We start from the raw sequence: 15,978 nt of genomic DNA, 5'->3' as shown, positions 1-15,978 counted from the left end.
CTACCTCCAGACCACCTAACAGCGTTTTGAGGCAGACTCCAACAATTCCTACCTGTCTGGAACACAATTACCACGGACAGGTGGGTGAGACAAATTATCCAGTATGGTTATTGCCTAGAACTCACTTCTACCCCACCGAACATACCACCCAGACACCGTCCTATGTCCAAAGAACACATCACCCTGCTGCAACAAGAGGTGAAATGCATTCTGGAAAAGGGGGCCATAGAACCAGTCCCTTTCCAACATCAAGGGACAGAGGTATACTCCCTATACTTCCTTATTCCCAAAAAGGACGGTTCCCTCAGACCAATATTGGACCTCAGACCCCTAAATCAATACATACTGTCAGAGCACTTCCATATGATCCCACTACAGCAAGTGCTCCCGTTGCTACAGCAAGGAGACTTCTTAGCAACATTGGACCTCAATGACGCATATTTCATATACCCATCCACCCATTTCACCGGAAATATCTCAGGTTCACAATAGAAGGTCAACACTACCAATTGAAGGTTCTTCCCTTCGGGGTGACCACTGCTCCAAGAGTGTTTACAAAATGCTTAGCCACAGTAGCTGCACATCTCAGGAGGCAACACATCCATGTGTTCCCCATACCTAGACGATTGGCTCATACAAGCAAAATCGTACCAACAGTGTGCAAAAGACACATCTCAAACACTCCAGCTGCTACACAGACTAGGGTTTTCCATAAACTACACAAAATCGCATCTACAACCATCCCACATACAATAATATCTGGGAGGGACTATAGATACCTCCGTGGCAAAGGCTTACCCAAACTCAGCGAGGATAGCCAGCATGCAGATGCTCATTCGCAAATTTCTGCCACAACACTCTCTTCCAGCCCGAGTTTTCATGCAGCTCATAGGCATGATGGCCTCCTGCATATTCATTGTCCCCCATGCCAGACTTCAAAAGCGTCCATTGCAAGAATGCCTAGCACGGCAGTGGAACCAGGCTCAAGGACAACTAAAAGACCTAGTGTTGGTAGACAGTTGCGCTCACAACTCTCTGCAGTGGTGGAACCCACAAAACCTTTCCAAGGGTCGACTGTTCCAAGAGCCGGTTCCACAACTAGTCCTAACAGCGGACGCATCACTTACAGGCTGGGGAGCCCACCTCCTTCACTACACAGTACAAGGGCTCTGGACAAACAAACAAAAGAAACTGCATATCAACCAACTAGAGTTGCTAGTAATATTCCTAGCCCTGAAAGCATTCCAAAAATACTTTTACAGTAAGACTGTCTTGATCCGGACGGACAACATGACAGCAATGTACTATATCCAAAAACAGGGAGGAACACACTCTCCACAGCTGTCCCACTTAGCACAGAGCATATGGAAGTGGGCAATTCCAAAGCATATCTTTCTCCTGGCAGAACACCTCCCAGGGAAAGACAATCAGATTGCAGACCTGCTCAGCAGGCACAGCCAGCAACTACACGAATGGGAGATTCACCCCCAAGTTCTCCAACCATTCTTCAGGCAGTGGGGGCACCCGGAGATAGACCTGTTTGCCACAAAGAAAAACTCAAAATGCCAGTACTTTGCCGCCAGGTTCCCTCATCCGTTGTCACAAGGCAATGCAATATGGATGAACTGGTCAGGCAGATTTGTGTATGCTTTTCCCCCAGCACCACTGATTCCGCTGGTGGCACGCAAACTGCGGCAACAGTCACTCACACTGATCCTAGTTGCTCCCACATGGGCGAGACAGCCATGGTACACAACGTTCCTGGAACTTTCAGTAGTTCTTCATCAAAGGCTGCGCCTCGCACCCCATCTTCTAACTCAGAACCATGGAGAAATCAGACACCCAGATCCCAATCAGATGAACCTAGCGATCTGGCTCCTGAAGTCTTAGAATTTGGATACCTTGACTTGCCTCCAGACTGTATGAACATCATTAAAGAGGCAAGGCGACCAACTACAAGAGCATGCTATGCAGCTAAATGGAAGAGATTTGTTCTATACTGCAACAATAACCAAATCAACCCTTTAGACGCTTCAATACAGAACATTATATGTTACCTGCTGCATCTTCCAAGATGCAACTTGGCGTACTCTTCCATAAGGCTACACCTAGCGTCTATAGCAGCATACCTTCAAAACAGGCAACACCTTTCACTGTTTAGAGTACCAGGAATAAAAGCTTTTATGGAGGGTTTTAAAAGAGGGATCCCTCCAAGACACCCACCTTCCCCAGTCTGGAATCTAAATATAGTACTTACCAGACTCATGGGACCTCCTTTCGAACCTCTACACTCCTGCGAACTGCAATTCCTAACTTGGAAGGTGGCATTCTTAATTGCCATTACCTCACGCAGGCAAGTTACAAGCACTAACCATTCAGGAACCCTTCATGCAAGTACATGCTAACAGGGTGTTTCCTAGAACAAACCCTAAGTTTATGCCTAAGGTCATATCCAACTTCCATATTAATCAATCAATAGAACTGCCAGGGTTCTTCCAAAATCCACAGTCAGTAGCTGAAAGAGCCCTACACACACTGGATGTAAAGAGAGCTCTGCTTTATTATGTGGACAGAACAAAATCATTTAGGAAAACAAAGCAATTATTTGTTGCTTTTTCACCACAACATAAAAGAAATCCAATATCAAAGTCAGGAATAGCCAGATGGATCGTTAAATGCATTCAGATATGCTATCAAAAGGCTAAACGCACTTTAACTGTCCCCCAGAGAGCACACTCTACGCGAAAAATGGGGGCATCCATGGCTTTCCTAGGAAATAATCCTCTTGAAGACATATGTAGAACAGCCACATGGACTACTATACACACCTTCACAAAACACTACTGTGTAGACCTGCAAGCAAAGCAGCAAGCTGCTGTAGGCCAGGCTGTCCTCAAAACTCTTTTTCAAACTGCTGCAGCTGGCACAGGTAACCACCGCTAGAGGAGATACTGCTATTCAGTCTATGCACAGATATGAATTCAGCAGACCACATGCCTCGAACGGAATATGCTACTTACCAGTATGCATCTGTTCTTGGCATGTAGGGCTGCTAATCAACAACCAAACCGTTCAGAGAGGGTCCAAGGGATATATGATTTAAAGACCCATACCTGATTATTATCCCCAGCTACTTACATATATATAACACAAAAACACAGGGGGGTCTACCAGCTTAGTTATGTGGCTGCACTGCCAATCAGAGTTACCAGAATCTCGGGGTGGATGAGTCTCATCACGACAGCATATTTCAAAAAAAGGTGAATACTATATGTATAGGAAAAACCAGCACAGTACACATTATTCATACATGGTTGACAAATCCAGAACAATTAGCAAAGGGTTACCATCAAATTGACTCAATGATCAGTCCTATCATATGGCCAAACCTCGGTGCAAATCAGGCTAGTCCCCTGATCATTGGGACATCAAGCGCCGCACCATTTGTTGCTGGTCAAGGATTTGGTCCACCCACACAAACAAACCAACAATGATGGCTGATCTTTGATGGTCAAGTGAATAACAGTGCAACAGAAAAAATAGTGACTTTAAAATGCGAATTCCTTCCGTCGGTACCTCAAGCTCACATCTGAGTCTTGGGGGGGCCTCCCCCAAGACTCAGATGTGAGCTTGAGGTACCGACGCATAGTGCGGGATCTCGTAGAACCTGAGCAAGGTCCAGGTGAGGTGAGGTCCATTTCCCTACCATGAAGGAATTCGCATTTCCTAATTGACATGGAGGGTTAATGTCTTCGGTTGGTACAGGTTGTATCGTATTCAACCCTTTTACTATTTACTTTTTCCACTTTGGTGGTGGTGGTGTTTCTTCTGTTTTCATCACTACTAAGTGCAACTATTGAAAGAACAGAGGCCCTGACGAATGCCATGGGATTAAATACCCGATAGGCAGAAACACGTTGGCCCGTTATTAGACAGATATTTGTTTACTGTCTTTCTTGCACTGTTCTAGGTTTTTAATTAGGAGGTGTGGTTCGTCCGTAGAATAAAGTTAGAAATAGGAGGACACTCCATCCTATTTTAAAGTCACTATTTTTCTGTTGCACTGTTATTCACTTGACCATCAAAGATCAGCCATCATTGTTGGTTCGTTTGTGTGGGTGGACCAAATCCTTGACCAGCAACAAATGGTGCGGCGCTTGATGTCCCAACGATCAGGGAACTAGCCTGATTTGCACCGGGGTTTGGCCATATGATAGGACTGATCATTGAGTCAATTTGATGGTAACCCTTTGCTAATTGTTCTGGATTTGTCAACCATGTATGAATGATCTGTACTTTGTTGGTTTTTCCTATACATATAGTGTTCACTTTTTTTGAAATATGCTGTCTTGATGTGACTCATCCACCCCGAGATTCTGGTAACTCGGATTGCCAGTGCAGCCACATAACTAAGCTGGTAAACCCCTCTGTTTTCATGTAGGGCTGCTGACATTCATATCGCCCGCCCTCCTCCCCGGTGCCTGTAGCAGCATTATCTTTTGCATGGCCATCTCTTACTTTACTATCTCCTTCTCTGCCAAAATGGCAAAAAACAATCTGAGGATGGAGAGGTTGCCCATGCGCACTGTAGTCCAGGGGGTCACCTATCTCGTGATACTTCGAAGTTTCTTCCAGGACAACAAGGTGCAATCATCCGGACCCAACACTAGTCGGCGATCTATGCACAGATATGAATGTCAGCAGCCCACATGCCAAGAACAGATGCCTTCTGGTAAGTAGCATTTTCCTTTAAGTGCACATTTTTCTTACCTTTAAATATCGATCTTTAAAAAAGTACTTGCCTGATGACTGAGTTCTTGGTCTTGGGTTTATTCTTGAATGTGTTTCATTTTTTGCCTCTATTAGTACAACAAATGCTTCGCACTACCTAGCACTAGCCTCTAATAATCCTAAACTGCTCGCCAACACTACCACAAAAGACTGCACTCAGTGTTAACATTTTTGCCTTTGTCAACCAATGAGGGTTGCCGGGTCTCTTTTCACGGTGTGCCTCATTTTGGACCCCCTATATAAAGAGCCCGCTTCCTGCAGTTATTCTTCAAGGTTTGCTGTGGGCTAGCCAAGAAGCATCCCCTAAAATGTTTACGCACTAATTTCACCAGAGCAAAGGCTGCTACAATGGCGCTGATGCAAGGTGTTCTATTTCTGGACATTTGTCAGGCAGGTACGTGGGCATCCTTCATGTTCACAGAGCACTTACTACTTGGACAGCAAGATCCGGTGGGATGAGCACTTCACCGAAACGGTTCTTCAGGTTTTCCTGGTCTGACCTGTTCCACAGACCCACATCCTGGTGCATTACTGCTTTGCTATCCATTCACAAGTAGACAAATCTGTGATTAGAAGTCCCTATCGGAATTACCAAGTTTACATTCTGTAACTCCTTTTCCGGTACAGATTAACCCCAGATTCCACAGCGACCTACCCTCCTCCACGTTCTGTGGAATGGGCTCATGCAGCCCATTAATAAGATCCCAATCTGGAAGTTTGAAAACTGCTGCATTCCAGTTTCAGTGAATCTGAGTCCTTCGGTCTGGACAGAGATCATGAAGAAACTGATGTTAGCGCTTAGAGGTAACACATATATCAGGGGCCCAATGTCACATCTGTGGCAGGATGTGTAGGAAGGTGGAATCTGACTACATGGTTGCCCCCACTTTTTTCCTGGTGTTTTGAAGGTTTTTGACTTAGTTTGGCTGGGATCCTGCTATTCAGGGGCCCGGCCTAGCTACTTCCTCTCTAAATTGATTGCATGTACATTAGGTACACTCCAGATTGGTTACTGGGTTACTCTTGTGAGTCCCTAGTATATGGTACCTTAGGTACTTAGGGCATAGGTACCCCAGAGGCCTACCAGGGGCTGTAGCATGTATTATGCCACCCCTGGGAAGCCTTCCAAAATGGCACCACAGGACTGCTACTGCAGCCTGGGTAAGGTGGTGCATGCACCCTTTACTAAGATATTGGTTACTTATATCTACCTTTAATCACTCACTGACACATATACACCTATCAGTCCCTCCTTTGGCAGGCCTTATTGAACCTGAAGGCAGAGTGCTTGGTTTTGTGTGAGAGGGTGCCCATGCATGACCAGAGCCCCACTGCAGCTTCCGGAGCCTATTCTCTGAGGCTGTTATGTGATGCAGCCAGACCATATACTCTTAAGTGCATTATAACCTCGCGGTTAATGCTAACTTTGGAATGGCTGCATGATAACATGTTGTGTTTGGTGTCAAACACTTTGGAATCCTACACCCCCTGCCAGTCCTGGCTGCGGGGGTAGAATTCCACCCTTCTAGAGGGAGAGACATGTCCACCCTGACTTAACCAGTAATAGTTTCAAAGTGCTCTAGCATCACAAAATGGATGCTGCAGCCATAGACGGGTCTGACCTCCTGCTGCTGGACGAAACTCCCAGCAGAGGAGTCCTGGACAATAGGTTTCCTGTCACAGGGAGGTATAACCACATCCCAGACAGGCTTTAGTGTATTTGGGTTGGGTAGGTGCATTCAGAAAATGCTTTTTCAGACCGTGCTGGGGCCACAATAGGTGTCCCTGTGCATACCCCAGTTCAAACCGGTTGCAGGAGCGCTCAGCCCCTGCTCTTGGGCGAAACTGGACAAAGGGAAAGGGATGTAGCCACCCCACTTCCTAGATCCTCCCATAGGTGGGTCCCTAGAGTAAGTCCAACCCCTTTTCTTAGTATGAGTAAAGGAACCCTGGCAAGGACTTTAGATAATACCTGGCCGAAACTCTGAAGCTGAATCCTGGAACTTCGACACACTGTCGACTATAGAACTGAAGAATCTCCCTTGGGGTCAAGGAGTGACTCCCCTGTTCAAACAGGCACCAAAGAAGCATCTTGCCAGTCTGCATTTCCGGAGCTCCCGCCGGACTCCGAAGTATTTTCAATTCAGGACACAGACTTCCAGACTTCTCAGAGGCTGACACAAGATCCCAGCAAAGCTGAGACCCGCAGCCCTCACGAGTGACGTGGGACCGGAACTCCTGGACACTGTGCACAATTGCTAGTGCATCGACTTCCCGAGCTTTCCCGAAGTTGCGCATTGGGCTACTTGTAGTCCAAGCCCCGAGCACCATCTGCACCGAAGATTGTGGGCCTACACTCCTCAAGTGTTCCATGAGCTCGCTTCTAGCATTTCTGTTCGAGGCCCCTTCGCGATCCCTGGTCCATCGACTGGTGGGTCCCCACAAAGGTAACTCTACTTTCTTTTGGGCTTGCATGTTACTCCAGATGTGCCCTGACTCCCCAGCAAAGGGTGAGTCCCTCAGACCCTGCTGGTTCCGAAGCCAATCTCTGCTTTCTGCGTGGGTTGCTGTTGGGTCCAATCCTGAAACCGGCACTGCAGCACTCGACGTCCTTCGTGGGACAACTCGAATCCAGCGTCTGGTCGTCGTCGACGCCTATTGGCTGAAGAGCCCAGCTTCACCGTCTTCACCTGCAAGCACCTAACATCGGTGGGCATCCGCTCATCGCCTTCCTGGTCACTGGCAAGTGACTCAGACTCTGTCCCCTCTGCCTTCAGGTTCTTCACATCTCCGATCCAGCCTTGGATCTACCCGGACACTTTCCACTTGGACACCAACAGCACTTTGCAGCAGATCGCCATTGAAATCGACGACGAACCCCAACACGAAAAGACACCTATGTACCCGGCTTCCCTGGGTGCGGTAACTCGAGTACTCTGGTGCTCCCGTGGGTGTTGACTCTAGAACCTCCTAGTTCGAAAAGGTTTTTCTTTAAGTCCACTTCTTAGTGTCTTCATCTCTAAAATTCCAACCGCGACTTTCCCCAAACAAGTTAATGGTGATAAGCGGCTGTGTTCAGACTCTGCACGCGTGCCCCGTGGGTCCCCTGTGTCACTGCCTTGGTTGGTTCCTGGTGGCCCCAGCGGTTGTACAGGCTCTAGGCCTGGTCTCTATTTCAGTCATGGTTCTCATACCACTTTCTTAATATATAGTTTGGTACGCCCCTAGGGCTTAACGTATATTGTGCTAATTTACTGTGTGCTTTTTAAGTTTACTGAATGTACTTTTAAAGAGACTAGAAGGATGTGTTTAGAATAAATACATACATTTTATATATATACCTGGTGTGGTTCTCCTTTCATTTGGTCATTCACAAGATTAGAGACTAGTAAAACAAGCTGCTTTACATTCCTCCAAGACTTAGCCCGAAGGCTGCTTTCCACAGCTACCACTAGGATAGCTTTCTATAAAGGTTGTCTTTAACCTACCATCAAGAAGGGTCATTTGGACAGGTGCAAGGTGCCCACTAGAATAGTGAACAGCATATGGCAGGCCAACTTCTCACAGGATGTACCTGGTGTGACGCCGTATGGCGCTACCTCTCAATGCATGAGGAAATTGCTACACGTAATTTCCAGATTCAGTCTGGTGCTTAGGTAAATTCACAACATGAGCACTCCACACTTAAATGGAGTCTCTAACAGAAAAGACATTTGCTGAAGGTAAGTAACTTGTTCTTTAATCCTAAATAAAAAATAACAAACCTATAACATTTGGATTTGGCAAAGATTCTTAACATGTTTGTTGTTACTTGTCTTGGCAGCATAATTGAAAGTATTAAGATTATACATTATTTTGTCAGGCATAAATTATGAGCACACCTGAACCCCTCGGACCCTCCCCACAGTGAACTTAATTGCAGTGCAGGGTAAATCTGGGTTCGTAGAAAGTGTCAGACCTATCCAAATGTCGCTGCTCGGTCTATATACTTGTTTCAAGGTACAGGGGCGTAACAGAGGTGCTTTTGGATTAGTTTAATTTTCTCCATTTCATACTTGCCCCATATTAAAGTAGTAGAACAATGGGCAGAGTATACTGACCTTTTGATCCATATCTACCATTGACCTGTTTCTACATTAAACTTTAAGTGTATGGCGGAAATTAGTAGCATGGCTTGAAGTTTGACCCTAGGACTTAAAGCTCTGTTCTTTTTTTGTTTGATTGTAGATTGGTAAAGAACTTATTTCAGCTGGCAAGAGAACAGAAGCCCTCAATTATCTTCATTGACGAGGTTGATTCTCTGTGTGGCTCACGAAGTGAAAATGAAAGTGAGGCTGCTAGACGAATTAAAACCGAATTCCTAGTTCAAATGCAAGGTAAGATGTCCTCCTAAAGACCTAAATTCAATTTACTTATGTTTAAAGTTTCTCATTTTCCCACCTCAAAGTAGTTTTTTTGTAGAGCCTTAAAAGCACTCCTAAAGACATTAGATCTGGGATGTCTCTAAGTGATACAAAGGGGGTTGCGAGACAGCAGGGGATTTATATCAAAATGGCACATTTATGCCTTTTCAAAAAGCACATAACTGGTTCCAGGTGCCTCTGGGGCTATTCCTACAGTAGGCCAAAATATCATGTACCGTGCGTCAGATGTGGACAACATTTCCAGTTGAACCAGGTGAGTCCAGCACGCTGGTTACCTTGCTGGACCCATGTTCTAGTTGGGGGCTCATCCCCTGAATCTACACGACTCTAAAGGTGGACAGGGGGCGAAATTGGACAGGATCAGGGCGAGATGGGACGATGCCCTGCCCGTCCCGTTGACAGATGGTGAGTGGAGGAGAGCATTGGCACAAGTAGCAGAAACTACAAGTAACGCACGGTTCAAGTTAATTCATTTCTATTACCTACACCGCACATATCTGACCCCCCCCCAATGGTTGAGAACGGTTCACACCTAGGTGGTGTTCCGCATGCCCACAATGTGGCACAGATCCCGCCGCATTTCGGCATATGGTATGGAATTGTCCACGTCTACAGCAGTACTGGTACCGGGTGATATTATCTCTTAGCACGATTACAGCTGTGCGTATTGACACATCTATAAAGAACTGTCTTCTGGGAGGGCTTCCAACTCCCAAGAAAGGGACTAGGATGCGCTATAAGTTTGCGCTCCTAGGACTGGTGCTGGCGAAACGGAGGATAGCTATTCACTGGATACACTCCAGACTACCTGTGTGGATGAAATGGAGAGACAACCTGCAGGAGTGGGGGGTAGCTGAGTAATGGCTCCTCAAAGCAGTACGAACTGATGAGAATGCAGAGGGCGATCTCCTAGAATGGGGCAAATGTTGACTGAAGTGTCCTCAACAGAGTATGGGAGTGAGACTGAGAGTACACATAGCTTGCCGAGTGCAGGGTTCACTTTAACACCTCCAGACGCAACACTGTCACATTCATCCTCTCACACCACGAATATATGACTTTTAAACAAATTATGAGTGTACTGCTAGTTTCTTACCTGTTATTGTGGGAAAGGGGAGTTTGGATTCATGAGTGGAATCCAGAGTCCCTGTTGTGAATATTGTTATGTCATTTGGGATGTTGGTCCTATTGTTTGGAGAAAAACAAAAGGAATTGTACTCCTGAAATAAGCAAGAGTAATGAGTCTGGCGACAAATTAGGTCTTCTAGTAGGGAGGTAAACGAGCCAGCTCGTCTCCATTGGCTGGCTTCCTAAACGGCGGCCAGCCATTGGAGAAGAGCTCTGTCTGTCCCTTTAAGCCCCGTCCGTTACGGATTGAGGGGTGTGTTTTTTCATGTTCTTTCTATCCGTGACGTCATCGGACCAAAACACGCCCCCAATCCGAAAAGGAAGGGGCTTACAGGCATGGCGAGCATTGGACGAGCTCGTGCGGGGGCCTGGGCAAAAGAATAATGGCACCTGAAAGTTGCTCAGCGAGAACAAACACTACGAGTTCTCAGAACGTTAAGCCTCCAACAGCCCAGCAATTCATGCTGAAGAAACGCGTTCTTTTCGGGATGTTTCTTGTGCGTTTCTCCTGCCGATAGCCTTTTTGCCGAAGGGGGGAGGGGTGGGGGTTGTGAGAAGTTGGCCTGATATGTGATGTCCACTATTCTAGTGGGCACCCTGTATCAGTCCAAACAACCCTTATGGTGATGGTTGTGAAGTCACCCTTATAGACCAGCAATCCTAGTGGTAGCATGGACAAAGCAGTCTTAGGCTAAAACTTAAGATAGCATGTGAAGCCAGCTGTTTTACCATATGTAACCCCTTGAATACCAAATGAAAGGACACCACACAGGTTATATATAAAATATATATGTATTTATTACTAACACAACCCCTCTGAACTCTTTGAGGTCAGAGGCACAAGCACATAACAAGATACATAATTATCATACAATAAGTTGCACAAAATACAGTTGAGTCCTAGGGGCGTTGCAAACCATATACTAAATAGTGGTATAAGAACCACGTCACGAACAGGGAGTAGGCCTAGGGAATCGCTGGGGCTACACTGAACTGCCATAGGTTAGGAAGCAGGAGGCCCACGGGAAGCGTGTGGAGTGTCATAACACACACGCGAGTTACCGTAGGGATACAGTGGGAACGTAAGAGTCAGAAACTAGTTGATTTAGGACACTTACGGATGGACTAGGAGAAAGCTACTGAAAACTAGGACACTTGGATAGTCGATACCCACAGGAGCACCGGAGTACTCGTGTTACCTCACCCACAGGAGCCGGGTGCATAGGTGTCAAGTTGTCGGGTTTCGTCGCTGAATCCTATGGAGACCTGTAAAAAGATGCTGCAGGCGACCAGGAGAGAACTGTCCAGTTGGATCCAAGGGTGGATCGAGGATGAAGAGTACCTGAAAGCAGAGGGGACAGAGTCTGGGTCACAAGCCAGCGACCAGGAAGGAACCAGGCGATGTCGCGAAGCAATTAGGTGATGTCGTGAAGCTTGTCTCTGCAGCCACGAGGTCCAGGAGGCGTCGACGAAGACCAGGCGCTGGAATCGAGCTGTCCCACGATGGATCTAGATGTCTGCGGTATCGGGACCCGGGTTGGACCCAACAAGCCTTGGCAAATGCAACCCACGCAGGAATTGAATATTCGCTTTGAGTCAGACCAGCAAGGTCTGGGGGGCTTCTCTTTTCCACGGAAGCAGGAGCAAGCCTGGAGCAACCAGGCCAGCGGTGGAGATTCAAAGATTCACCTTCACAGAGGCCACTAGCCAGCGGGCAAATGACCGGAAAGGCACGTCGAGCTCAAAAGCAACAGCAGGCCACACTCGGCACTCGTGGAGTGTGCAGGGCTGTGCGTCGGTGCAAATGTTGCTCGGGGCTGGGGTTTCTCAATCCCTAATGCACAACTTCGAGGGTGCCTCAGAAGCTGCACAATAAGCAGGTTTTTCAAGATGTCTGGTCCCACGTCTCTCGTCGCCTCCACAGGTCTCAGCTCTGCTGCAGATGTGGATCGGGGTCAGAGAAGTCTGGAAGTCCAGTTCCTGTCTGGCTCTGTGCTGGGACTCCGGCGGGAGTGTCGACAAAGCAAACCGGCAAGTCGCTGTTGGTGTCGGTTTGCACAGGGTGGTCACTCCTTGACCCCAAGGGAGATTCTTCAGTCTTCTAATTGCAGTAGAATATCGAAGGTCCCGAGTTTCGTTTCAAGTTTCAGTTCAGGATAATCTAAAGTCTCTAGACTCAGCTCCTACCTATATACTGTTTAAAGGGGCTGGATTACCTGCTAGGTCCCTCCTATGGGTGGGACCAGGGAAGGGGGCGGTTACACCCCTTTCCCTTTGTCCAGTTTCGCACCACAGCTGGTGCTGGAGTGCCCCAGCAACTGGTTTTAACTGGACTATGCATGGAGCAACTTGTGTCCCCAGGCAGTGTCATTTTATTCAGCCCTACTTGCCCCAATACACTATGGCCTGTCTGGGGTGGTGCTAGCACCACCCAAGACAGGAAACCTGTTGTCAAAGCCTCCCTCGCTGGAAGGATTCCCAACAGCAGGAGGTCAGACTTGTGTCTGTGGCAGCAGCATCCATTTTGTGATGCTGAGGCTCTGGTTAACTTTACCGGGATTAACAGGAACAACATGTCTTCTCCCTCTAGAAGGGTGGAATGCTACCCCCGTCTCCAGAACTGGCGAGGGGGTAGTATTCCAAAGCGTATGACACCTTACACGACATGTTTTGATAAAGCCAAACCTAAGTTAGCATTAACCGCAAGGATTATAATGCACTTAAGAGTATATGGTATGGCTATATCATGGAACAGTATTAAGGACATGGTTCCGAAAGCTGCAGACAGGCTCAGCTTATGCTAGAGCACCATCTCACATAAAACCAAGCACTCTGCCTTCAGGATTATTAAGGCCTGCCATAGGAGTGACTTATAGGTAGATATGTGTCTATATGTAATGGTAGGTATAGGGATACTATACCTAAGCAAGGGGTGATTACACGACCTTGCCCCAGCTGAGTGATCAGCCAGTTGTGTCAATGTGGATGGCCAGCCAGGGGTGGCATAATACATGCTGCAGCCCCTGGTAGGCCTTGGATGCACCTATGCCCTGGGTACCTAAGGTACACTATACAGGGGCTCACAAAGCTGACCCAATTCCCAATAATATATGTGTTCGAGGCATGTGGGCTGCTGAATTCATATCTGTGCATAGATCGCCGCCTAGTGTTGGGTCCGGATGATTGCACATTGTTGTCCTGGAAGAGTCTTCGAAGTATCACGAGATAGGTGGCTCCTCCCCTGGACTACAGTGTGCATGGGCATCGCCTCCATCCCCAGATTGTTTTTTTCCGCCATTGGGTTCGGATGTGTTTCGGTTCCCTCTGTCTGAATCGATAGTTGTTTAACTTTCCTTAAGTGAGACCAAAAGGTCTTTAGGTCTCGCGTCGGTATTGTTCATTGTTCGGGATGGTTTATTCATCGGCTCCGAACACTTGCTGCCCTTCCACGTGCTGTCGGCGCGGACGGGCCTACACGACGCTCCAGACTACTTCAACATGGAACGAACTCCGTTTAAGAGGTGCCCAGTGTGCGCCTCAAAGTATTCTCACCTCGACGTGCACCCAGTGTGCAACAGATGCCTATCGCCGGACCACGACGAGGCCAGGTGCATGGCCTGCTCCAAGTTCCGGTCGAAGAAGACTCTCCAGCTACGTCGGGCCGCAAGGCTGCAGGCCCAGTTGTCGGCACCCCCTCCAGCCAACATCTTTGAGGAAGATGCTGAAGACGACACCATCCTACACGTTTCGGACTCTAACCCGGCGTCGGAGGACGAGGACTACGACGCGGGAGATGAGGAGTTCGAGGAAGTCGTGGAGGAGGTAGGGGACGACGACGGGGCCATTGCCACCGTGGAGGATAGCTCGGAAGAAGAGCATCCTCATACGGACTCTGGGGCAGAACCCCAGCATAAGGCCCAGGTCGAGGGATCGCCTTCGGGCCTTACCCAAGACCTCAATACTCGTCCCACAGCCCCGCCTCCGGGCCCGGCAACGGACATTGGTGATGCGCCACTCCCGGTACAGAAACCGAAAGTGAAGCCATCTGGGTCAACACCATCGGTATCGAAACCGAAAGTGAAAGTGCAAGTCGCACTGGTGGGATCTAAGGCTACAGAGGCCTCGGCGCCGAAGACATCCAAGATGGCCGCCGAGATCAAAAGCCACGCCAAAATTGTCGACCCGAAGACCCCTGTGTCGAAGGCGAAAACGCCCGACGCAGCTGCGTCGGCGCCGAAGCTGGTCGACGCTCTGAAGTGCCGCGTCGACGCCAAGAAGGTTGGTGACCCTAAGAAGCCCTCTAAAAGCGTCAGGACGACCCAAAGTCTCTGCCTGCACCGCTCCCGGTCGACAAAGCCAAGGGTGGTGCTGTGTCGGCTCCGAAGACTACGCCTTTAGTCGCCGACCCGACTCCGGACTCGGAGGATTCACTCGAGCCGGTCCAGCCCTCCCCCTCCTTTACCAAGAAGGTCACGGAGTCCCTTCAGCGTATTCAGGAGGAAGCAGGGGCTCTCGAGCCGAAGGATGTGGCGCCGAAGCCTCCACAGAAACCGGCGAAGGCGCAGACGCCGATTCACTACACGCTGCCGCCCAAGACGGCGCCGAAGGCTTTTGCACCAAAACATGGGGCCGGGGTGCCCTTGAAGCAGGTTTCGACGCCGAAGGCATCCTTGGTAGTGCCGAAGCCATGGCACCAGCCACTGGCAGAGGAGGAGCGTCGGGAAGTTGTCATCGACGCCAACACTGGCAAGCTCTCTCTCCTTAAAAGGAAGATAACCCGAGACTGTGTTGGAGCATTTTCATATTCCACTTAAAAAGAAGTTGGACTCTGCGGGCGTTTCTGCCCCTATGGAGCCTACATCTCCACAAGGTTTGGAGCTCTCTCCCGCTCACTCTAACGCTGGGGAGGGTGACGGGGATGAGGAGGAGTACAATTATCCAGCCTACTCGGATCCAGAGGAGGTCAATGAGCCATGGTCTGCTGGAGGCGACCCTGAGGACCCTCAGTCAGGACACGAGCCGCAGGTTTTTGCTGCAAAAACTTCCCCAACAGAGGACTCTGCAGCCTTCAACGCTCTAATTGAGAGAGCTGCGGCCAATCATGATGTCGACCTCCATGCGGACCCTGTGGATGCCGATTTTCTGTTTGACACTTTCTCAGTGGCTGAAAAGACTGTCAAGACATTGCCAATGCTCAAGGGAGTGATAAAGCATGCGCCTGAGGTTTTCAAGAAGCCCACCCGGGCAAGAGTCATCAATCCTCGTATTGACAAAAATATAAAGCAGCGCCCACTGACCCGACGTACATCAAGGGACAGTTGCCACTGGACTCTTTGGTTGTCTCCAACGCACGTAAGCGGGCGAACTCACAGACCACGGGTGATGCTCCTCCCCCAGACAAAGAATCGAAGGTCTTTGAAGCCTCAGGGAAGCGTATTGCTGCGCAGGCAGCTAATATTTGGCGCATTTCGAACACGCAAGCCCTACTTGCACGCTACGATAGGGCACACTATGACACCCTAGAAACACTTCTACAGCACTTACCTGATCAGTACAAGGAGGGAGCTGAGATGTTAATTCAGGAGGGGAAGCTTATCACCAATGCTTCAATTAAGTGCGCACTGGACGTGGCTGA

At 48.5% G+C, this 15,978-nt stretch overlaps 1 protein-coding gene across 1 annotated transcript in view; it reads left to right on the top strand.

The window, feature by feature from the left end:
• The window catches only part of VPS4B (vacuolar protein sorting 4 homolog B), a 516,916-nt gene that overhangs the window by 380,899 nt on the left and 120,039 nt on the right, over nucleotides 1-15,978 (top strand). The window contains exon 8 of the mRNA XM_086965223.1: nucleotides 9,019-9,167. Coding sequence (XP_086821349.1) covers nucleotides 9,019-9,167 — 149 coding nt within the window. The remainder of the gene's footprint in view (nucleotides 1-9,018; nucleotides 9,168-15,978) is intronic.

The sequence above is a fragment of the Lissotriton vulgaris genome, chromosome 4_1, assembly GCF_964263255.1.
Source record: "Lissotriton vulgaris chromosome 4_1, aLisVul1.2, whole genome shotgun sequence".
NCBI classification, from domain to species: Eukaryota; Metazoa; Chordata; class Amphibia; order Caudata; family Salamandridae; genus Lissotriton; species Lissotriton vulgaris.
The sequence above is the reverse complement of the archived record's forward strand: the minus strand, read 5'-3'. Positions and strand labels throughout refer to the sequence as shown.